The sequence below is a fragment of the Aythya fuligula genome, chromosome 17, assembly GCF_009819795.1.
Source record: "Aythya fuligula isolate bAytFul2 chromosome 17, bAytFul2.pri, whole genome shotgun sequence".
NCBI classification, from domain to species: Eukaryota; Metazoa; Chordata; class Aves; order Anseriformes; family Anatidae; genus Aythya; species Aythya fuligula.
In genome coordinates, this window is record NC_045575.1 from 5,365,215 (window position 1) to 5,390,866 (window position 25,652).

General features: G+C 42.1%; 1 protein-coding gene across 5 annotated transcripts in view; it reads right to left on the bottom strand.

Moving 5' to 3' along the window:
* Nucleotides 1–25,652, bottom strand: part of MTMR3 (myotubularin related protein 3) — a 76,936-nt gene that overhangs the window by 779 nt on the left and 50,505 nt on the right. For 4 of the 5 annotated variants that reach the window (XM_032198798.1, XM_032198795.1, XM_032198797.1 and 1 more), the window contains 11 exons: nt 24,199–24,312; nt 18,184–18,389; nt 17,847–17,978; nt 15,683–15,794; nt 14,373–14,568; nt 12,587–12,772; nt 11,064–11,234; nt 8,805–8,950; nt 6,685–8,089; nt 4,149–4,259; nt 3,537–3,625 (listed from right to left, as the gene is read on the bottom strand). In XM_032198798.1, coding sequence (XP_032054689.1) covers nt 3,537–3,625; nt 4,149–4,259; nt 6,685–8,089; nt 8,805–8,950; nt 11,064–11,234; nt 12,587–12,772; nt 14,373–14,568; nt 15,683–15,794; nt 17,847–17,978; nt 18,184–18,389; nt 24,199–24,312 — 2,868 coding nt within the window. The remainder of the gene's footprint in view (nt 1–3,536; nt 3,626–4,148; nt 4,260–6,684; nt 8,090–8,804; nt 8,951–11,063; nt 11,235–12,586; nt 12,773–14,372; nt 14,569–15,682; nt 15,795–17,846; nt 17,979–18,183; nt 18,390–24,198; nt 24,313–25,652) is intronic. The other variant, XM_032198799.1, reaches the window with a different exon arrangement.

Here is a 25,652-nt window from a genome sequence, read left to right on the forward strand (position 1 = left end):
GCTACCTTGTGGGCACGTGGGTATAAGAGAGGGACAGCAAACAAAGAGCCCTCCTCCGTAAGGATGTGGGGGGTGTGGTGTTCTGGCCCCTGCTCACATCACTGATCCAGCTCTGCGTTAAGGACATGCTGGATGCTGCAGTTCTGGCAGGAGGAAAAAGTCTCTGCTCCTTTACTCTTCTAAAAGCGCCTGCTGGTAAGTACCAGCATGGACACATTTTCTTCCATTTCTTTCAAGTTCACTGCTGGAAGGTTTAAGCATGGAATAGATGAAAAAAAAATAAAACCAGTTTTGGTTGATGCAACCATCCCGCTGCCCCGACTGCGCAGTTCCTTTTGAGGTGCTCCCAGCAGTCCCCAACCTCTGCGTAAAGGAAACGGAGCCAACAAGGAGCATGCAAAGCCGCGGGGCGGGCAGCCAGGCACGCCATGCTCGGGGACAGTCACGCCACGGCAGGGTGAGCGGTCTCATTCTTGTCAGGTGTCAGCTGGTGGAGGCACGCGAGCGCATGCACCTCACAGGAGGCGGGGAGAAGATTTAAGACTCGAAAATAATTCCGTTCTTCTTGCAGCCCCTCTCTGAACCTGCTGCTGATCAAGCTAGCCCAAGGAGCGCTGCGGCGCCCTCTCTTCCAACCTCATCAGTTCTTATAAGGGGCTCAGAACAGCACCCCAAGGACCTAAGGGTGCAAGTTTACCTCCAAGCCTGATGCCCTTGTCATTAACTCTTTGGCATCAGGATTTTCTGCCATTATCTATTTGTGCTGGAAAAGATTTGTTGCTGCCAAGAGACTGACACAAAATTCTGCCTACACACAGCAGCTTTGATTAATCCTTCATTGCCAAGAGACCAGATTCCCGGGTGCTGGTCAATGATGGGGAAAGAGGCAGCAGAGAAATCCCATTTCTCACTTCAACGGGCTAATTTTCTCAGCTCCGCACAGCAGCTCCTGGTCTCAAAGCTATAACCCCAGCGGTAGGACACTCACAATGGCTAGCCTTTCTGCAGTGGTTTTGAAGTCTTCTTAAGGACCCTGTTAGAAATGACTCTCAGAAAAAACAGCAGGAGTGAAAACAACTCCACGAGGTGTTACACAGAAACACCCTGTGGAAAAGCATCTCTGCTGCTCAAAGAACAATCACCCAGCAGAAACTTACTGCAGATGGACGAGGTCAGAAAACAACCAGAGGGATTAAAACAAATCTGGTTGTTGTAGCTCACCAGCTTCCTAACACATGCTTGGTTTTGTTGTTGTTTTGTCTCTCTGTAGAGTTCTATAACTGTTCTCACCCGAGCTTCAGAAAGCCCTGAACCACTCTCTCTTTGTGTCCCAGTGGCCTGCTGCCTTGCTTGAGAGATTAAGAGAGATGTTAACAACACTGGAGAAGTGAACTTTCCCCTTTGAGGATGGCTGACTGTTAAAAATCATACCACCAATACCTTTTCTTACTAACTTATGGGTGTTCATCCAGCTTTTTCTGACCGTAGCTCTCTACCAGCCTTGCATTACCTGTTACTGCCACAGTACTTTCGGTCCTTCTAAAAACAGTGGCAATTTTTTTCTGTTGACACATTGCACAGCTACGCTAGAACTGCTTGTAACATGTTGACCTCTCCCAAAATTAAGGCAAAAAGAGAAAGAATCAAAACCAAATGCATGATGGCTAAACTTGAAGGACAGCCTCTTCCCGGTTAGAACCGAAGCATTCTCTGTTACTCAAACACACGACCTACTGGTGGTGTTAGTGTAATCCACATCACAGTTCAAGCTACCAAAAGCCAAGCCCTAAATGCCTTTCTGTGGTAAGAGAAGCCTGTTTGTATGAATCTAAACATCCAATAGGTTGTGCTAGCCGCCCACATTACTTCTAGTGATCTCTAGGCGAGTGAAAAATGGGGAATAGACCGAGTTAGTTTGGAGAAGTTACCAAGAAAATGCAGACAGACAACAGACAGAGGCTGTTGTAAATGCTCACCAGATTTGATCAACACGTTCAATGTCCCTGCAAGGAGGGGAGAAAGAGCTCAGAGGGGAACTAGCAAAAGAAGTAAATAGAGGCAATGAAAGAAGCTGGATAGTTTTATCGTGCTCAAGTTGAAAACGTGGTTTTCAACTTATTTTCAGTCTCAAATAAGACAGAGAGCAGACTTAGACTGGGCTTTATGAAAGTGCACACTAAGAAAATACTTGGTTTTGTTGTTGGCTAGGGCGCCACTCCTCACTGGCCTCTACCACGAGCAATCAGAGCTTACATGGGCAGCCTGTTCAACCCAGGTCAGGCATTTGAAAGATGAAGGAGCAAAGACACCAAAGAGAAATCCACAACAAAACTCGAAGCCCTGATTATTAACTCCTCACGGCGTTTGGGGTGTTCAGTGTGTATACATTCAGGGCATACACATCCTCTAGGACTTCACCAGAGCCCAGGCCTAGGAAACTGAAATGTAGCTGCTAAATGTCAGTCGGACTAGGGAAGCAAGGAGGCAGGGTGACAATGACGAATGGTACACCTCACAACAGAGACCACTAGAAAAAGGACAAAGGAAAATGCCATTTCGACTCTTACAAAACCCTTCAGATGTGTATCACTGTATGCTTAATAATTACATTTTTCATCTGAAGCCGAAAGGCACATTTAATAGATTTGCACACACACAGTGAACATGAAACTTGAAATAAAAAATCAAACCCATTCAACTTCCAATTCATTCTTCCCTGGTTTATCTCTACAAGACTAAATGAAGCAAAATAGAAAATGGACACAAGGTGCGTCCAATTATTTACTACTTCAAAAAGCAGCGAATCATCAAAATGAGATAACTGCCACTAATTTAAGTGACAGGTCTTGTAATGGTTTTCTCATGTCCAGGAATGGGGATTTATTTGAAATATAACTAAGACAGAATCTCAGATTTCTAAATTTAGAGTATGATCTAATCAAAAGGCCCCTACCCCCTGTTCTTCATTAAGCTCCTGCTGCCTGCATTATCTGTCATAGCCTCTGTTACTGAGATGTTTGGCAGAGAATAATCCAGAGAACTTTTATTTCGCATCTTTTCAGATTCTCTCACAAAAGTAATTTAATGAAAAGAATGGTTAGAGAAGGAAAGGAGCAGGTTTTCAACCAGTATTGGAAAAAAGATGCTATTTGCATATCTGCAGTACTGACTGCAAACACAAGCCAGTATTTTTTATTATTTACACCCACTTAAACTAAACAGCTAGCTGCCACCAAACCCAGGCTGAGGAAAAAAAGACAGGATCTGTTTAGGCCAGGGTGTAGTCGATGCCGCATCTGCCTTTTTAAACATCTACTCTGAATGGACTGGGGCTAACAGGAGAAACTGCCCTGTTCTCCCAAAGCTCTCGGCTCCTGTATACGCAGTCCTCCTGCTCAAGCTACTACCCTGAGGTCCATCCTCGACAAAGGAACTTCGTGTCCAAATAAAGCCCTGTCCTGGTGTAAAAGGAGAGGGGACAATCCAAGCCATGACCTCGCCCTCTCCCTTCCATCCTCTGCTGACGCACAGGTTACCTGCAGTGGTGCTTCCTGCTGGCCAGCCAGAAGGTGCTGTCACAGCCGTAGCAGTGCGCAGCGAGGTGGTCTGGAAGCCATCGTGTCACCTGGGAGAAAGAGGAGAAAAATCTATCAGGGAGTGCACAGCTGATTAGAAACAAACACATCTCATTTGAGCTCACGAGGTCAAAACAAAGCACGATGAGAGAGTGCTTGTTCTATTTTAAGAGTACAAATTCAGTGTTCTTAGTAGTGAAAGAAAGACAGAAACCTTCCCCTTGAGCACCGATACACCGAATTCCCCTCAGACAAACAGAAATGAGGTCAGGAAGTCCAGTTCCCTGGTTTCTCTGTGCTTTAGACGTATCCAGGCCAAGAACATTCACCACGCATGTACCAGCGTAGGGCTCTGTGGGTTAGCCATCCCTTCCACAGCTTACCAACGAGCTCAAACACTGACAGCAGAGGGCTCATAGGCACAGGTACTGGTGTTTAGAGTACGAGACGAGTGAAATGTCAGGAGGATAGCTCACAAGAAGTGGCGTATGACCAAAGGCTGTAGGACAATTTGAACTACGAATATCCCATCCTACCGGAAGAATGAGCAATTTACAGGGATTTAGTCTGTACCTCTGTGTCCTGTTTATCCACCTGTTCCCAGCTGGCTTCAGAGAAAATCTCTGTGCTGCAGCGAGACAAGCAGTTCTGATCCAGATTGCTTTCCGAGTCGGGTATAGAAGTCTGTTGGCAAACAAACACAGCTGAACAGAGCCTTCCCGTATCCCTGCTTCCACACAAATAAAAACTGGACAGTCGTGGGGAGGAGTGGAAAGGGCACCTCCTGCTGAGGAGGAGCAGGCTACATCCACATTGGTAGGGTGAATGTCAGAACCAGCCACATGCCCACACATGGCAGTGAAGGCAGGCACCCTGCTCTGACCAGTCCTATATGCCACATGTTGAAGCAGTTTGCGCAGTGGTGAATCACAACAAAAAAGAGAGAAAAAAGAAGAAAACCCAACAGGTCAGCTTCTGACCCTCTAACGACAGGATGATGTGAGGCAGAATGGATTTAAAATCTGTTCTCCCCTCTTTTAGGACAATATTCTGGCAGCACTTTGGGTGAGTAACTAAAAAACCTGTGGCTCCCAATTCATAGTTCCATTTCCTTGCCAAGTCCGTTTCATTTTCAAAAGTAATACAAGTAATGCATATATCCCTGCAAAAGTTTTGGAAAATAAAAGCCAAATCATGCACGGGAAACTCAGAATTTGAGCCAGATATATTCCATGCATAGTTTTTGTGGAGAGTAATACTTCCTTAATACAGCCTGGCCTGGTAGTGTTGTAGTTTATCTGGCTTAAATAAATCTCTATCAGTCCTTAAAATATGTGAAAAAATAATGCAGAAATCTTATGTCCTTTTTGTGCCTGCCAAATGGGCACCTCAGGAGCTGCAGAAGAAAAGCCCTGTTACTCCCACGCTGAGGCAAACAGAGAAGGTAGAGATCAGATTCTTAAAAATAGTGAATTTTCCAGGGGACATCCAAACCCTACCCTGCAGGTCGTGAATGCCCTTACAAAATGGGAGGGCAGTAAATTAAGCCAAAGCATCAAATTCCTCCAAGGACTCCAAGCTTTTGCCAGAAGAAGCCACACCCAATGTAAATGAGACTCGGCTGACGTGGATGCCCCAAAAGAGCATTAGTGCTGTTATCTCTGTGAATAGCCAAGATGGCCCGGAGGATTTTTCTCAACAAACGTACCTGGGACTATTCAGCACCTCTGCCACTCCTACACAATATTAAATTAAACAAGCAAAAGTTGGAAATCACTTTATATTTTTATATATACATATATGCACTTTTTTCAGCTCTGTAGGTATTTAAAGCACATTAAATGTGCACGTAGGAAATTTTTGTATGTCAGCCTCAGGAGCTAGAGGCCAACACTGCCTACCATGCAGACACATGGGAAGATGCACACTCAAAAACTCTCCTCTGTCTCCTCACCTTGCCCTTCATGTCCTTTCCTTCTCCCGTGCCTAGCTGCTTCCTCAGTTAGCTCTCCCCTCTTCTCCTGTAGTTAAGTAATAACACTGGCCCTTTGAAAAATCAAGTTTTGCAGCAATGCACAGAACTGCTCTGTGCTGAAAGGCCTGGAGAGGACGAGAGGCTCTTTCACTTGTTCTCTGAATCAGTGTTACATCCAACTGTATGTGGCCAGTGACTCTGTGTCCTTGGAAGTTTTGCTATTTATTAGTCAAAAGATGAGAAACTAGATAAAAACTGGTAGGGGAGAAGTACCTAGGGCAACTTAAAAATCCAGTCCAACATAAACAGTGATGTAAAAAAACATGCTGGTTCTTGTGATCTTGTACTCAAGTTACGCTTATTTCTGATTTTTAAATTTCCTTTGCAGCTACAACTACGCAGATCATTTGAGCATGCTACAAAGAGCATGTTGGATTTGAGTCACGCCTCAGATTTATTCTCTATTTTGTTAATTTTAAACACTCCCAAGTAAAATTACAAACATAGTCCAGAGGCTCTCTTAAAATTCTCAGTTTGTTAAGAAAAATCTCTTGCTGACATATGGCTGTCACAAACGCTCTTTGTTTATTCTGGCTTACAAGCCTTGAGCAGGCCATCCATCTGAAAAGGTGGATGCCCTGAAATTCATGGTTTGGAGCTAACAATGCAGGCACTGCTGCCTCCTTCCTACCCTAAGCTGCAGAGCACCCAGAGATCGGTCCCGCATTCCTGTCCCAGTAAATGACACTCACATCCTCAGAAGAGTGTCCTTCCCATGTGTGAAAATAAAAGGAAGACAAGTAGTGTTGTGGAATAAGGCTAATGCAGGTATCTTAAATGTGTCTAGTTTTGTGCAAGCATGCTGCAAAACATGCTTCTGGAAATGATCCTTTGCTATATCCATGGTTGAACTGAAATACAGTGAAAATATTAGTCAGCAGTAGCGCTGCTTGCCAAGTACTCCAACCAGTTGCTTGCCCCTTTCCAGAATGACCTTGACAGGTTTCTACAACTCTGTACGGCCAAAAAATCACCGCCTGACCAAGGAGCCCTGAGCTGACAATATGGTGAGATCCAGAACTTGACCGACTAGCCCGCTGTTTCCAGCAGTGGCCCAGTTACCACCTCACTTACCACTTCGTCTCCATAATCACCATTGAGACGCAGGGAGCTGTTCAGGAACTGGCTCTCCAAGCGGCTTTTCAACTCTTGCACCTGCTTCTTCAAGGTCTCCACTTCTTGCTGATGCCCGGTTTCTATCTGGCGCAGGCGCTGCTGAATAACATCGCTGTAGACGGGCATCCCATCATCGTCCAGGTGACTTCTGGCGGGTTGGTCTGGGCTGCTGGCTGCCTGCTGCTTCCCCAGATGGCTAAACATCCATTTTTGGTGCAAGTTCCGCAAGTGAAACTGCGCGGAACTACAGCTAGCTGCGGAGACCTGCCGACTCAGAGAGGCCTTGATCCGGCCGTCCTCCCCGTTCACGCAATGCCCGTTTGTCGCGTGGTATTTCTGCATGATGCTAAACCCCACGGGCTTCTCAGTCATCTTGTTCTCGGGCTCCAGCTCTCCGTTACAGACAATCTCATCTTTACATTCAGCTAAAGGCAAGGCACAAGGGGAAGGCATCGGGAGGTGTGTGCTGCTGCTACCAGAAGTCCTATGTGCTTTTGTGCCCAGTTTTTGAAGCTCTATCATGCTTTCCCCCTCTGGCCTGTTCTCACTAGTTCGCGAGAGTTCGTCAGCACTGTTGTCGATCGGGTGAGGTCTGTGGCACGGACCCTTAGCAATCAGCTCCTGCTTGGCTTCACTCTCTGTTAAGGTTTCCGTAGAGCTTTCGATGTTGGATGTTCTTGCCTCAGGTGGGATTGTAAGAGGTAACGGAAGGCTGGCCTGCGATGTGCTGTACGGGCTCTCTGCTTCTCCTTCAAGCTTGCTAACACCTTCCTCCGCGTTCTTCTGAGTGTCTCTGTTTACAGAACCCTCCAAAGGAACAGTCGGCAGTCCTTTCACCTGAGGTAACTTCTGGATAGTGTTACTGAGATCAGTCTGTTCATCCTGGTGTCCTCTAAGCTCAGAAGCACCTTGTGAAACTGGATGTGGATTGTTCGTGACAATACCTCTATCCACCTCCGTCTTTTCACAGAGGTCACTGACATACCCATGCAGATTTTCAGTCCTCTTCTCCTTCTCCAGGGCAACCTCATCCGCTTTACCTGCTGGCTCTAGGCTGCCCTTTGAGTGCTCCTCCAGACCAACGTCATCTTTAGTGGCCTCTTGCAAAATGTTCTCCATCTGTCCCTCCGCCACACCGGCTGCAACAGAAAGCTCTGCTCCAACCAGAGCCCTGCCTTGCTTACTCAGGCTGTCTCCATCAAATGGATCGTCCCCAGGGTTCCCGAGGCTGCTCAGCTCCAGAGACCGGCGGTGCTCTTGCCACTTCTCGTTTAGGCTGGGGTCGCTACTGCGTCGATTGGTTGTAGGCACGCTGCTATCACAGGCTGTCGTCAGATTGTCAAATGATCTTGTCTTTGGTAACCTATAAAAGTACAAATAATCAGAATCCAATCTCAGGGATTTTTTTTTTTGTTTCGCTTTTTAAAATTTTTATGTTCAGCTACTATGGTTTAAAAACTCCCCCCACAATTAGGACAGTAACAATCTGCTAATTAATGGACTTCTGCGAAGTATTATTTAGGAGCACATTTTGACCATCTGTAGTGAAAAGTTGCTTCAGTACTTTTTTTTTTGTTTGCCATCAGGAAAATATGTGGAATCAGACTTCAAACATTCCCACAACAGTCCCTTTACCACAAAGCACAAATGCTTACAGGCTTGTCACACCTCCTAATTGACATGTGTTCAGAATCATTTTACAAAAAAAACAACAACAACAAAAAAAAAAAGCAAAGAAAGTTATGCAACACAGAAAAAGAACTGAAATTCAAGATAGCCAAATAAAAGCTCATATCCCACAAGGATATGAGGAATCTCACAAAGCTATGCAATACCCAGGGCTTAATTCTACTTGCTAATCTTTTTTCTGATTCAATCTATTTGTTATGCTATGACCTCTGAAACTTAATAGCTTTCAAAACAAACAAGGAAAGACTGCTTTTGGTCAGTCAAACAGCCCCACAAAGAAGCCTGTGAAAAATACTTCCCTCCCACAACAAGTATTCTCCTCTTTATATCCCACAATATTCTCTGTTGATCTTACTTTACAGGATGGGATTTCTGGGCTCTAGGCTCACCTGCCCAGAGGCTGATCTTCAGGGCTAGAGCCTGGAACAGGGTATGGGGCACAGGTGTCATCAGCAGGTGTGGAGGGGGAAGAGCACGGCAGGTAAACAGCACTCCAGAGCATTAAATTACGCACATGGCACACTGGATACAGCACCTGAGAGAGGAAAACACACACAGCGTTCAGAAACTGCAACCGTTTGCTCCCAAGGTGCAAAAAGATGCTCACATCTGACTGGGGCACTCCTGGTTTGCTATTCAGGTTTGCAGCTGGGAGGCTTTGTTAGACCTCTACACCTCTCTGAAGGCCAAGGAGCAGCTATGGCATTTCTATCAGCTGCACTTGGATATACAATTATCTTCTCTTTCAGAGGTGGAGGCTGAGGCATAACAACGCCGGCTTTCAGCTTCTCATGAATGAATTACTGCAATGTGCTCTGTGTGAATCTACACCTTAATAATGCCTTTGAGCAATTTAAACTGCTGAAGAATTCGGTGGCCCGTTGTTAGTGCGGAGATTTCCTCGTACTCTGTGTTACAGTGTGCCGTGTGAGAGCTGAACTCATAACCTCCTTCTGCAGGCTCCAATTCATCAAAGCTAACCCTGCCTTTAATGGAAGCACTCACATGTGAAAAAATAAGTACATGCAGAAATACTTTTGCTGAACAGACAGCTTGTTCTTAAAAGGGATTCCTTGACTGTGGAAGATGCTTTCTGTTTTAATTTAAGAACACCTTGAATCTCTCTAACAGTTCCAGTGTTTTCCCAGGCAACTCTCTCTTGGAAAAGCAGAAACAAGTGAATTAGAGGGAGGGATGTGGTGTGGCTTGGTTTGGTGGATGCTGCTCTTAAATGATTGTGGTTTTAAAACAGGTGTGGCTACATCAGTGAGGCACCCACTAAACACTGAAGAAAAAAACAGGAAGAAATGAATACAAGATAGGAAATTACCAAAACTTCTATGGACAGACAAATCATCCTAATTAGCTTAGTATTCCAGTGTACTATTTACTGAGAACACAGGCCAAATCACAAGACTACACCTGTACTGTAGGGTACAGCATGTAAAGGCAGCCCAGGGACAGAACAACTGCCTGGCTGCACTGCCTGTTTTAAGCTGAGCTTCTCCTGGGTAAACTTGCTGGTATTTTCTGGGAAAACAGATGCCCCCATAGCTCTAAACATCCTCACAAGCCGTATTTATCTGCAGTGTCTCATGCTTTTGGCTATCACATCCACATCCACTCTTGTAATGACAATGTCAGGCTGGAAAGTCTTGAAGGGCTCTCTTTGCTGCTGCCTGTCACAATGACAAATGGGATCTGCGCCGGCTGAGCACTGGCTGCAAATACGGTGTCTACGGGAGACAGACAGTGACAGAGGGCTGATGTGAATATTAAATTTAGCTTTTTATAACAAATGTAGACAAACTCTTTCCTGCTAAGCCAAGCCTTCATCTTCTTCTGAGGAACAATTAAAAACCACGTCTATCATATGCAAAAACATTGCATAGTCCTTACAGTTAGGTTTATGGTATCTGATACTTTTAAAAACAAAAAGCGTTTAAATATTTATAAAAGTCTTTGCCATCTAGTCATGGTGACCTTTGATGATTGACTGTTTGTTTATACTCCATGCCTACCATATTGCATCTCCGTCTAAATCCCTTACAAGCCCCTTCATCAAATACACAAAAAAAGGTAACTGCAAGCCCTTTCCTGGAAGCTTCAGTGAGCTATTACTATGGATAAGCCAAACTCAAAATGTGAAAGTATTAAGAGAAACACAGATATGGTACATAATCCTAGTTACTTTTTCTGTTTAGATTTAGGTTTAATACAGAAAAAGTGCCTAGGTCTGTACGCAATTTTATGGCACTCCTCTGACATAGCTTAGCTGTCTAGAAAGGTCTATTTGTCAAACACAGAAATGTTTTCTGTTACCAAAAAAAAGGCAAAATATTTAGTTACAGAATATGTGTCTCCAGCATAGAGACATTTCTGAGGTTGCATTTGACATTCCTCAAATATCAGCAGACCTAACACAAGACTTGAAACACAAGACTGAACAGAGCGTCCAGTTGTAAATATCAAGGAGGAGAGCTGAGGCATTTCCAGAAATGTGTACCATCTCTACGCTGCCAGTGAACCCACAGGATGTCCCACTGCTACAGCTTGGATACCTCCTTAAGGCACACACTTCTGAAAACATCATACTTGCAAGCCCTTTGAGGGACTGTCCCATGTGGTAGGGATTAAAGGATACATACAGATTCAGACTGGGAGGAGTAGAGCAGGTTTTTGAAGGCTTTGTTTGCTGCCCGCAGCAAAGACCAGACAGAACAGGTCCGTTCCTGAGTGTGTTTTTCTCCTCTCTCTTTCGCATTGTTGCACAGGAATGTACCAAAGAGGCAAGAGTAGGTGTGCTGCACCAATTTGACCTGCAGAGACCAATACAAATACAGTCACATGGCAGAAGATATCACGCTTAATGCTTAAGAAGCAAGAAATGTTTCCTTTGCAGGGCAATACACCCCTTCCCAAAGACTGACATACAAATATACCTGAAATTTTCTGCATGTCTCCTTATAAATTAATTGCAAAAGGATTCAAGCACAGAGGCACCTTTTAAAATCATAGCTAAAAAGTCAAGGAAAAAGTATACAGAAGAAAGACAGAATACTTGTTCATACTCAAGTTTAAAAGTCTTGCCAGTTCAAACCTCACAGACCAGGAGGACAGGCAAGGAATCCCAATACCTCTGTTATAAAACACTAATGCAGCAGGCAAAGAACGGCAGGGAAAAGTGTTAATTTCTGTGTCGGTATAAACGCACACAGCACACACATCTGGATCATTAGTCGCTCTATTCTGTGGTCTGACCAAACAGCTTGACATGACCCTGATAGTCCCAGTAGTCCCCAAGACTGTGCACTAACAGCTAGGGGTTTTGCTTGAAGGTGGCAAGACCACCATGGGTATGTTCACACGTAGCTCCTGCAGATTAGCAGCGAGCTCTGAAGCCAGTTACAAGCTTACATATCTTATTTCACAACCGAGCTAAGCTAGAACTGGACATAAACTCTGTTACATGGCTGAGCTGGCAAGTGGTAATGCAAGGCGGCTACAATCACAGGAACGTGCTTTAAATCTCTCAGTGGATCAGACACTCCATAAAAGCTTTCAGTCTTCAGATTACTGGTTCTGCAGTCAGAGACTGCCACTTTCCCACAAACCTGCTTTCTGGCCTTGAAAACTGATTTTGACAGTCCGAGGCCAATTTCTAATAGGAGAGCTGTCCAATTCCAAAGAAAATAAACTCAGCTAAACACATTTTCAGCTCAGAAACACAAAAGCCAAATGGAAAGGTAAAACAGGGGTGTTTTCAGAGGAGTTGTCTTCAACTGAAAATGGGATCAAACTAGGGGGAAGTTTATATCACCAGTAAACATTTATTTTTTTCCTTTTAATGTTGTGTGGATGCATTATAATGAACTTATTTCAGCACCTCCTAGGTGAAACTATTAAATTAGTATTTATTTATTTAAAGTTTTAAAGAAATCCTGAAGGGTCCTACATCTGTTTTAAGAGTGAACAGATGTCAAGCTCCAGGAAACAGACAAGTGCTTTTGTCTGTTGTATCAGGGCAGTTTTCCCATTTCCTTTATCAGGCTGCAGCATATCACAGATAGATGGGAAAATCAGAAACCCCTCAGGGCTATTTAGTTTGTTAGTACTGGGTACTGGTTTAGAAGCAGTCTATAAAACAGCAATCTCTCAAGCCACAACTCACAAGGAATGCTTCGTTAAACTCGAAAGAGCAAGGGAACTGCCTCTGGAGCTGATGGACGCAGTCCAGCCACTGTAAAAACACTGGGCAGCGCTCATTTAGGTCATCCGAATTCTCACCATGGCCACAGCGATCTGCAAACTTGTGGCCAAAATCCAGCCACTCCGTCTCCACTAGCACCTGGAAACCCTGCAGAAATGAAAGAAAAGATGAAAAGTTCCTCTTTTTCTTTGGTTCAATTTTCTAAGACAATCCAAGATCCATGGGAATCATTGCTGGGTCCTCACTCCCTCCGACCCCCCCTCAGCATTAGCCCCATCACTTCTTTTCTACTTTACCTAATGCCTCTGCACCCTGAAATGCTGCACAATGAATTCAGGACAGGATTTAATTCCCAAGTTTACACAAACAAGAAAGGCAATAAGGCAGGTTGTTAAGTCCTCAGTGACTGGCAAGGGAAGAGACCTGGCAATGAGCCCCTGCCTGGCCAAGACAGGGCAAGTAGGAACTTCACCTTGATCAAAACGTGGATTATGGCTATCACCATTCAGATAGGAGAGGAAACCTTCAAGTTCTCATTTGAAAACAATAGACAGATCTTTTTGTCAAAAAGAAAACAGTTCATCCATGACAGGACATCCACACCCCCAGAAATTGCTTTGCTTGTGTGTGTAGCAGATGTAGCACAGCCACAAGTTTGATAAAGGTCAAGTTGCATGATTTCTCATGCAAACTAAAAGGGCAAAGCACATTTCAAAACTAGCGTCTAGCTGAGCACCTGGATATGACACCTAGTCTTACAGGACCTAAACCCTACCACGTGTTAGGAAGGTCTTGCTTCTTAGTGGAAAGAAAAATTGTAGAGCATGTTTATTGAGGCAATGGTTGTAACTTAAAACAAAGAAGAGCTGATAGCTGTAAAGCCTGAAATGTGACAATGAAGACTCATTTTTCTAAACATTTCTGATCCTTGTGTAGACAGCTACAGGATATGGCTTCCTCTGATGCAGTAGGGACAAGGAAGGCAGGCTAAAGACATGTATAGAGGAACCCTGCACTTTGAACAGGAACAACAACACTGAGTAGGAACTATGAGGAGGTTCTGTGCTGACGACAGAGCAGTGTGTTTCAACCTGATAAACACCGACTTCCAAAACCACTGTGAAAAAGGATCTGAGGAAGACTCCACAGTTTCCTTCAAAAGGCATTGCTAGAGTTTAAACTGCTGGTACTTATGTGTCTGAGGTTTTGAGCAGCAGTTTTTAGCACAGTGTTCAGACACACGCTTCTGTTCTAGACAACAAAGACATTTTGCGTGTGGGCTGGTAGATGGAACCCAGCCATCACATATCCCACAATGCTGAAAAGTGATAGAAAAAAAAAACAGGCTGAAAAATCAACTGAATTATACCTAAGCAATGAAGGACAATGAAAAAATGAAACTGGAAAAATATGCAGCTGAGAAATCTAGAGAAGAGAAAAGCTTTGTATTGGTAGTTGATTGAGAAATTGCAATGGTGCCAGAAGCACTCTGTATTCTATATCCCTACACTAAATACAGAGAAACATAGGCAACGACTTGGCAGTTATTGGAAAAGGGAAAAATATAATTTGCTCTTGAATTACAGACTCTATTTACAAGTATATGTAACTGTATCTACAGACTACTGTTAACTCCTGATAGCTTTGGTACTTCTTCTAGTGGAAAAACCCGTAATTATTTTTTTATAGATTGGAAAAGAACCCAAATTTGATAACCACCTCATGCATTAACCGATGGTTTACAAACCTCTGTGGTCCTGTAATATGGATCTAGCAGCAGTTTGGCCAGCGCCACTATCTGGGGGGTTCGGTCCCAGCCATCCGAGCAGTGCACCAAGACAGGTCGCTGGTCTCGGTCCACAGCATGAACCACGAGTAGCGCAGACTTCAGAAGCACAGACAAGTGCTGCAGCCACTTGGTACTTTCCAGAGCTGATAACCAACTAGAGGAAAAGAAACGAGGACAACTGTTGTTCTTTTAAAATGCTTCCAGGTTTGAATCTCTGAATCCATCAAATCAAAGCATGATTCAATTTGTAGTTTAATAAGCTGTGAATTTCATTCTTGAATATTTTTCATTTATATCTATGTTTTCCTGGATTTGTAAGAAACAAAGCTGTGCAGCCTACCTGAGGAACAGCCAGTCTGTGGCATATGGCTTGCTGCACACAACTTGCAGGAAGAAACACTTGCCCAGCACAACACATCCCCAGCCAGAGCCAGCACAAGCGCTGCTGCTAACCGCTACTTTCAGCAGCCTCTACTGACTCCATTCTTTAGAGCTAAGGATGCAATTACCCTGCACTTCCAGTATCAGTGGCAGATCTTGGGACTCTGCCATATCCCCAGGCCAACTCTGTGCTGCAAGGAAAGTTTGGAACCTGAGGTGCCGTTGATATCACCCACATCTCAACTATTGCCAGGCTTTCCAAGGTGTGCAGTAGGTATCTAAAGAAGCAGAGCAGCATGAAGGTTTTCAGATTCAGCTCAGTAAGGGTGGCCATTTGGGTGACAATCAGCAACAAAATCAAAGCAGAGAGACCTGATAGAAGAAACAGGACTGGTGGAACTATGGTGACCTAATGAAGACCCAACCTCAGAGGCTCCTGAGGTGGTGGGCCAACTAGAGGCTAATTACCCCATAGCACCAGAGGGTTATGTTCCCTGAAAGGATGCTATAAATGCATGAAATACATGGAACACCACTAGAATTGTTTTGAAGGAGAGCCAGGCTGCAAAGATTAAAGATTTGGGAATAGCAGGTTAGACTAAGTGCTAGCACTCAGAAGCACACATGAAAGTAGTAACATTCTGGGATCAAAATTCAGGGCTGAATTATAATCCCAGATCTCATTTTCTAAATTCTCTTCAGTGACAATAATCCAGCAACTTCCTTTAGCTCAAATTCCATGGAAATGAAAAATACAGCTTAGCATTTTTACACTGGAAAGTCAATAAGGGAAAAACAACACTGCATTTCAGTTTACAAAACAGCAGCAAAAGAATGCGGTTACAGAAAGATGTAAAAAATGCCAAAAGCACCGAACATCCACTTACTTTCCTGGATCTGGCATTTGTGTGCAGAGCAAACGCAGGGACTGAAAGCTCTTCCGGATAGAATGAATGTTTGCCATTCCCATGAACACTACTTCACAGTTTGGATAATACTCTGTAGGGAAATATCAAGAAAGAGGGAATAAACTGAAAACTGCACTTAGCTTAATTTCTAGAAGAAGCTTTTTCATAAAAACAAACCTCTGGTGCTGTGGACAGATGAAATGATCTGTTTACAAATATTCTGTAAGGAAAAAACTAGCGCTTGGACTTCAGCAGGTAGTCCAGGCATTACAGCAAAACATGCAAAACAGGAAACAGCAAAATGTTTCTGTATTTGTTTTCAGTGTTTTGCTTCACATTACAAAAAGCAGAGTACAAACCTATGGGAAGAGTGATATTGCTGTGCTAGGGGTTACAGAATGTTCTTCAAGAGACTGAGAAATTTAGTAAGAGACTAAGAAGCATAAAAATATTTAACTGGTAATTTATGGATGCTCTGTAATTTGGTAAACTAATTTATATTTTTATAAAAGTTATATTTTCACTTTAACTATTCCAAAAAGCTGCTTTATTTTGAGATTTTCTATTATGAGGAACAAGCAATACATGAGAAATGCTCAAAGGAAAACAGAAGATAAATGGAATTACTGAGTTTTCCTTCAGACATTGCCATGACATGTACTCAAGCAATTTGGCTATGCTGGGGAAGCAGTTTCAGTACAGACAGTGGCCACTAGTTAGAGGGAGCACCCAAGAAGCTGCAGAAAAATACTAACTAGTCACTCCTAGACCTAGCTTTGTTCTGTATCAGTGCTTCTTTGCACAAAAATGATGGCATGATAGCAATAAAACGACCTTTCCTACAACAGAAATAAAGTCAGGAGTTAGAACATTGGATATTAAGTGCTTGTAAAAGAAAATCCAGTATTCTTTTAAAATACATTATCTGTTTTAAGAAACCATTTGATTTCTTAAAATCATTTAAGAATCATTTGATTTCTTAAATGCCCAACAAATTCTGCCCAAACTAGAAACATCCTGTAAGGTATATAGGTAACTCCAGTCTAAAGTGACTGACAGTATCAGAATATCTAAGTATTTTTTGTCTTTTTTACTGAATTATATTTTACATAAACACAACGTAACTGAGATTGTTTTCTATACTGAGAGAAGCAAACTTGGCAATACCTGGAGAAAATGTAGCAGCAAAAAGGATGTACTTAATGCAAGTCAAATTTATTGAAGGTGACACTTAAGCTGTTTGGAAATTTTCTACAAAGAGTTCAAGAATCAATATGTATGAAAAAAAATTAAACTTCTTGTATACCTCACTTTTCTGTTTTGAAATTTTACTGTGATGATGATGAGTTATTTAGTCATTGTGAGGTGTTAAATGGAAAATTCATCTCTTCCTTCTGGTGGCTATTTATCAAAGTGAAGCAATTGCAGTAAAGAGCAAAACAGGAATATGTGGCTGAAATAGATTTTGTTATCTTATTGACAATTTTTCTGTCTTGTATTCTTTTCAGATTCTCCAGCTATGGAATTTTAACAGGTTGTATTCATATTCAACAGTGACCATAAAATAATATCTTGTTTATATCATCAACAATTTACATGTGCCAAAAAACAAAAGGAAGTGATAAATGTGAATATATTACAAATGCAAGATGAATCAGGACTTCAGTTGCTTTGGGTTATAGTATAAATGCTGAAAAATGTTTCAGCTTTACAACAATTGCTGAAAATTTGTCTTCTGCATAACCGTTCTAGACTATGACTGTCCTTCACAGCTAAGGGACAGCTTTAAAAGTTTGTTCAGGTTTTTCAGACATTAGCATATTGGATCTGTTTGTCTCACTCCAGTTTGTATATTTGACTCAGCAAGAGAAAGATAATCAATACACTCCACATGGTTCACCATATACTGAACAACGTTGCCAGCTGGTTTATGCTCTGAGAAACAAACTCAAAGGAACAGATAACCCTGTCCTTCTGAAGGGCTGTGAGATAGCTGCAAGGGTCCAGAACTTTCATATAGATGAATAGCAATTGCATCTACGCAGTCTGCTGAATACACAGTACTGAAGTATATCAGTGTAATTATATTTGAGCACATCTTTTTGATTAAATTAGTATAAAAATGAGAAGAAACACTGCTTACCTGGGCACTCACAGCCTCCACCTTTGGCTCTGTTTGCCACAGCTGCTGCGTAGGATCGTGCGTCTAAGATCAAAAGCTTCTGAGGCTGTATTGCCAAACTCTCTGCTCCTGAAGCATTAGAGATGGAGGAATCTGGGGAAGAGAACATGCAACTGAAGGGATACTTCTGACATCACAACGATACACCCAAGCCCCACAGCGTATATGCAACATGCACGCAGAAATCAGAGAACACCTCATTAAACAAAAGGGACTGAATCTGTTACAGTACATAGAGGCAATTAAGCTTTTTCCAAAAGCTCTGCCTTTTACAGAAAAAAATCTGTGACAAACTTACCAAATTCCACATCAGAGAGGTCTCCTCCATTGGAGAAATCTCTGGAACAATTTCCATTCATTAGTTTGTTACTGTTGGACCTCGAATCTGAGGCACAGGCTTTGGCTACCGACTGGACAAGGTGCTCGTCATCTGCATTCCTCCAGCCCCACCAACTGACCTCGGGTTGTCCGCAGCGGGAAATAACTGCTCCATTGCTCTGGTGCCTGAAAAGGTAAAGAACAAAAAGAACTGCAGTGCATAACTTGAAAGATCAGGATGGAAAACACAGAGGGTGTGAGAAATTAAATGTTTTGCTCCAGTACTTTAATTCTACAGTTCAGCAGCTATCCCCAGCCTGTGATTCAGCAGCAATGCATGCCACGCGCTTCCCTCCAGGACACTGGCTGTCACTGAAAGGGAAAAGCCAAAGCTGAGGTCAGTCAGAGAGAACAGAGCATCTTCATGCTTACCAAGGCTGCCTGTCGACCTGTAAAAGCTGAGGAGCATTTCAGCACAGTAGATGCTGTAAAGGAGTGTTCAACACCTGCTGGCTAAGTCAGGGCTGCTGCTGTGGTACAGCAGGCTAAATGCAAAAGGACAGTTAAACCCATGCTAATTTTAAAGCCAGAAGAAAGGAGTAAAAACACAGATTCACTTTTTGATGAGCTTGTTTTGAAATTGAACCGTACCATTAATTAAATCTGTGAGGAATGTCACCATGATTTTGGTACAAAATACTAGCAGAATTTGGCAAGCCTTCTGCCTGCTGATGTGTAACACTAAGTCAGAACCTTACCCTTGTACACTGAGAGCATCCCTTGCCAAGTATCACCTGTGAATGCTGGAAGGTGGTCCTTCAACACTTTGCAGAACCATATCTAGAAGGTACTGTATTTTAGGTATTACTTCACTAGCTTAAAAGGAAAGAGCCAGTTTCTCAGGATGCTGAACATCTGCAGTTTAACTCATTCTTAATTTTCCTATTAGTGCCTGTTGGAAAGGAATGGTCTTCTATCCTCACCAGTGGGGAAAAAAGCTGAATATTTTTGAAAACAAATTCCCAAAAATAATTGGGGAAAAAAATAAATACCACAGCCTTTCCTTAAAACAACAGAAGAGTATCCAACCACTGCAAAGATGCTCTGAAAAAAACAGATTAAGAAACTCATCCCTATAATCTCTTATTTTGAAAAAGAATACTGAAGCCTTGTCACTTAATTCTCATGTACTGCCTCCATGCTGACCCATCGCACTGCTGCAGAACACAATTCCCTGTTCACCAAAGTGCTTGCAACATTCTCTTTGACCTTCCCCAGCACCACCTTGAATCCAGAGGACCGCAGGCATGGCAAGAAAGGGAGCCCAGCCGTCAGCATGAGGAGCTGTAGGTGGAGAGGCAAAGGAAAACCAAGGACAGGACTTCTCTCGGGCCGCTTGGAGAGTCAGTGGTGCTGAGGAGCAGGACACCAAGAAAGTTCTGCTCCCTGCCTCACATCCCATCTGAATTTTTCTACTGCTCATCCCCACACTGTTATTTTCTGTCCGACCAACCTGCAGACACACAGCTTTATACAAAGGTGCCTTTAGGCAGTGCCACCCTTGCTCAGGAACCTCTCCGAAACACAACCTGCACATTCATAAAAGTACGTGCCAACTGCCGTTCCTAAACGTTACTCTGTAGGAAAGGAAAATATTTTCAAGTTTTATTCCAGATTGCAGGCAGGATGATTGTTCCAGCCTAACGTCAACCAGGAGTTGTTTAATTGCATTGACAGTAAGGGTGAGCTGAACCTTTCAGCAAATTTAAACATTGACTTTGACAGTCCTGACCTCGAAGAAGGCGCAAACCTCTAAGTCTTACTTTTTTCTCTCACCACCCCAGTAAATGTTTATGGCAGTGTCAGAAATTGGTTCAGAATTTGCTGCCAGCGCTGTCAGACCCTGTCGTGTGCTTGGCAGAGCCACCTCTGCGGTGTCACCTCGGTGGCAGCTGCCTCCAGCTGTTCATCCAAAAGCAGCACTAACAGCAGGTTAAGGCTTGCTGCTGCAAAAACTCAGAAATATAAAAAAATTCCTGATAGTGTATTTTAAGTGTTTTTCATAGCTCTTTTGTAATGGTTTCATATACAGTTCCTTCACTGAAAGGAAGCAGCTGACACGCTGCATTAACCGAACCGAAGGCAAAGCGATCTGAATGCCACGGCATTTACAAGAGGTGCCAGCCAACTCCACGCAAAGGAAAATGTGTTGGTTGGAATGAATTGCCTCCCAGAGGCTGCTCCATTGATACAAAATTAGTTCAGTAAAATATACGTGTCAATCACTGAAAGGCCACCCAGTTCCCTGCTATGCTGGCACAAACAACAAAGAAAACAAACCATCATTGTACCTGTAACACATCTATTCTGAACACCTCGATAAGCTCATTTACTTTCCCATATGTTCTCCCAGATTTCATTGCTGCCTACCTGCAGAATCATTTTCACGGCTTCATACACAGTTACATTTTCATCTCCAGGTTCTTGCCTCCCATTTATACCATGATTAATAACGAATCACTAGAGAGAGGTCGAGTTCATTGATAGCTGTGCAGCCTGAATACGCCTAAGCAGATATCAAACAAATCTATTTACGGTAATGTTGGAGGTCTGACGAATCACACTCATCCCAACTGAACTGGCCTTGGGAACAAAAAATAGCAAATAGTTTAAGTGCAATTCTGACGTCCCTAGAGATGGATCTGAGCATAAGATGGTGTCATTCGCATTTCAGTAACTATAAAAAAAGAATAAAAAGAAAATTTAACCGAACTCTGCAAACTTCCTAACCCTCTAGAGGCAAAACAACATGAAGCCTCTAGATAGTAAACTAGAGAGTAAATCACTCATTGAATAACTACAAAGCTCATCATTACAAAGCATTGTAACTGTACGATGTGCAGTACACTGCAGCATACGCTCAATCTCTCTGTTAAGCAATCCCTCGAGTACAATAAATCCTCTAAGTCCTTACAACTACAAGACAGGGAACAGTAATAAAGGTTTGCACAGCTCCCTGCATAGCATTACTTAACTACTAGTACTTGCAACCCAAAAAATTATTGCTGCAGTCCATTCTAATATAATTCAGCAAGTACGGTACGCAGCAAATTTCTGTTTACCCTTGCTTTCTGTGCTGGCAGAAATGCTGCCTGGATGGGTAATAACCTGCAGTGTGAGAGAGCAGAAAGCATCCTCAACACTGTTCATTTTTAAGTAGGTTCTCATGAGTTTAGGATAACGTTTATATAATGCAGATGAAGCTCTCTGTGCAGTCTTTCCTCTGAATTCCAGAAGGCTTCTCCCTAACACTGATTTTCTGGGACTAAAACGTGATCTACAAAAACTACCTTACAGGCCAGGTTCACCTGCCTAAGTATGTGCCTAGGTTTTCAAAAATGGTAAGCACTGAGGAAAGCTGCAGAAGATGGGTGTCAGATTTTTCTGGGAACTTTATCACAAAACAGGAGCAGCAGTCCTAGGAGGACAGGACAATACTCCTGTAAATTCAAAAATTCAATATTTTTGAATTTTGCCTCTGAATTCAGCCTGTTCAGCTTTTCAGACTGTGGATGCTGCCATAGCTTCTGAATGCTTTGCAAGAACAAAAAGGGTTTCTAGCTAAGTGTCTCTCTCTCTCCTCTCTGTCCCATCATTCGAAGAACTATCTGAGACTAGTTATTGGACAAATTTAAAAAATTATTACTTTTTTCCCTGAAGTAAAGTGATAAAAGCCGATTTTTAAATGTGATCAATAAATAACGGAATCAATAGTCCCAAATGATCTTCAATGGATAAAAATGCTGAATGAGCTTTTGTCTGTTACTCCTCCAAAAGTAAGAAAAAAAGCAACTTTTATGGTCACATATATATATATGTATATAGAGAGAGAACTATATATGGATTTCCAATCACACGGATCATCAACCACTAGCTGATTTGGATTTTATTAGATGCAGAATGATGAACTGGATGTCTTATAAATCTATTCCTAAATGTCAAGATAAAGGAAAAAGAATTCAAAAAAGAGCAAGTTTTCTCCCACTGTTTTTAAGATACAGGTGAAATACGATGTGGTAATTGAACACATGTAGTCTCATCAGAACTGCAGAATATTAAATGCCAGGGATTAAACAATTTCAGTCAATGAGGTCTTTCAAACATTTAAATCACTACCCCATAAATCTCCTTGCATGGAAGCTTTACCCAAGAATGATACAAAAATTATGACTTTTTCTGCATAGTGATGAAGGAGGCTGATGCTTCCTCATGTTAACTGTGTTAACTCTGCCCAATTATGTGACTACTGCATCAAAGGCACGAAGCAGCCTGAAATGCAGTGTTCAAAGCTGGATACAAAACCATATATAAATTATGCCATTCTCCTATATACGTTTATATATATATACACACACACACACAGACACACATACTCATATATGTATTACCAAAATAATAACTACCTTAAGTCTAAAAAATTTAGCATATGCTGGAAAGCATTTTTCCCTTCACAGAGCCAAACAGAGGATGGGGGTAATTCCTGAACATTTAGAGACAATGCTAACTGCTTTATTATTCGGGAGAAAAAGAAGAAAAAGAAGGATGATTCAAAGACAATGCTGCCACAAGCTGATTTCTTCTCCATGCATGGAGCACTAACTCTTATCATCCTAGGTAAACCATGCTTTATAGCCTACTCTTGTATACTTGCTCCTCTGACCTGGGTCATGTGCATTTGTCAACTTTACTGATCTCCAAATTTAGCTTGTTACTCAGAGAACAGCTCCTGCTCTCTCTCTCTCTTTAGAACAAATGGATGACTGGGCAGACTTAATGGAATTATCAGTATTCATTATCTTTTTAATCCCTTTGTCATCTGATTTTTAAAGTGATTTTAAATGCTTATGGGAGGATAAGCACACCAGAAAAGTGGCCAAGGTATTAAAGACAGGTCCCTGAACATTTGAGAAACAATTCCGAAATACATTTCTTACTAAAGAAGCTGCCAAAAAATAGTATCTCAGAAAAGCAATTTTCTTATGAAGAGCTGGACTCACTCTAAGGAAAAGACTGCCTGATTAAAACTATTTACAATATGCAGATGAAGCTAACACCTCTTGTAAATTGAGTTTTAGATCTCTCTTAAATCATTTTAGGATTTGTCCTTGCTTATACTGCACCATCTGAGCACTGGTTTGTTTGTGCTTCTCTGTTGTGTGGTTCTTCAAATGGCTGGGTGAGAAGTAGAGAAAAACGGCCAGAGGACCTAGCCACAAATGCTACTTACCATTTTTTCACTTCTGTTCATTTCTTCACCTTATACTTTTTCATTTTCATATTTAAAAAAAAAAAATATAATAATCTTAACTCAGGTGCTGCCCTAAGAATGACTTGCAGGACATGCAAAGCTGAGTGCTCCCACAACACATATTTGGAATGAGAAGATACAAACCGTTATTCACTGACTGACTGTGTAGTCCCTCTGTCTTACTTCACACATGGCTTGACAAGTGTCAGTACATGCTGCTATATCACACATTCTGGGAGATTTCAATAGGTATAAAGCAATGTACGTACACAAGTAGCAAATGTAGAGACAAAGGCCCCAAACCACCAAGCCTAACACGTCACACTGTGCTGTCAGTTAAACACAAGCCTGAACTTTTTCTCATATGAAGGCTCCTTGTCATCCTTGTTTGCTACCTGAACCATTAGGGTGCTTTGTATTTTGTTCCACGGCCCTGTTCTCAAAGTGTTAAAGATAAAACATCTTTTTAAAAAAGTGTTAAAATATCTTTAAAATAAAATATCTTTAAATAAAGTATCTTTAACACTTTTGGTGAAGTCTGTCAGGCTTGGTGAGTGGACATCTGTGGCCCACAGGAGCCTCAACACCTTTCATGACAAGCCAAGATCCCCAGTTCCACGTTATTTCAGCTTTTATTTGCTGGAACACCTCAGGCACAGACTGGTGAAGGCTGTTCCACCTGCTCACCTGTACACAACAGCAGGGATGCGCTTCCAGGACCGAAAGCTTGCCACGCTCTCCAGCTCTTTATCCGTGATCCAGGCAGGAACTATGATTTCCTGTGGGTAACTGCCACAGAGCCTGTGAGAGAAGTGGTGCAAAAGGTTGAATGCAGGAGATACAGAGCAGTTACACACCTTCTAGACAACACAAACAAAAAAAAAAAAGCAGCATTAGCAATCTGACAGCTGTTCATCTCAGTAAGCTATTTTGTTATAGCTCCTGTTTGATCGTATGTCATTAAGTTTCTCCTTAGCATATATAAAAAGCACTATGAACAGCAAGGTATGTAAGTGCATTTCAGGATCAGAAAATTCATGTTTTGTGTTTTCTTGGGAAACTTGCATATAGATAATTTTTAACTCCACCACCTGAAATAAACTGGACGACAGAAAAAATATTCCACATCTCTCCATGCTAAAGAATAAATCACTCACAATTTCTGGGGCACAAAACATAGAAGAGCCACCTGGGCTACTGGATTCAAGACAATGAACTTGTATAATGCATGAATAATTACATTAGCTGATCAACCCTCCCTGAAGGCAGGAATTTGAGTGCACTGGCTTATGTTTGACTGGTTAACTGGAACTTTCTTCTACTAGATCTATCTCCTACTCCACAATTCAAGCAAGAAAGTCACGACTGCCAAAGAGAACCGGGCAAGCAGTCAGCAGTGACTGCAATATATTGCTGAATAATAAACTAGTTCATACCCAGGGCAAAAATGCAACAAAATGTACAGAATCACCCTATTGTACAGATAAACACAGCCTCACATCTGGATTGAATGTCACAGTTCTGAGACTGTGCAAAAATAGTTTTCTTTGTCTCACCAATTGGTCTGGGGGAAATGTTAAGAATAGGCCATAATGTCAAGGTTATAAATTCTAACAGAACTCAAAAAAAAAAAGAAAGAAAGAAAAGAAAAAGGTCTTCTAGCAAAACCCAAGTAAAAGAAATGGGAAACAAGAATAACAAGAATTAACTTTGTGTGTTGCCAGTTCTAACTAGATCATCATTCCGGCCAGTAGACCACAATACTTTTTACAGTTCATTCAAAAATACATACACTACTTGGAGAAAATTCTTAAAAACTTCAAAGAATATATTAATACCTGTTCTATCTTACTAAAAAAAAAAAAAAAAGAAACTATATTCTAACAACGAAGTTGCAAGAAGTAGGAGCACTTAAAAAGAGATCACTGCATGAGGACAGACTTGAGCACATCTCTAAGACTGTTCACAAAAATCTATCAATCATGCTGAAAAAATAATCTTTTCTCAAGTGCTGGCCACTAGAACGAAAGGAGTGTGTTTGTATCATTCTGCTTCTATATGACACTGAAGTTTTCTTTTTTCTTCTCCAGTATTAAATATGTAAGGAATAGCTCTTTTTACTTCCCTCCATTTTTAGAGAC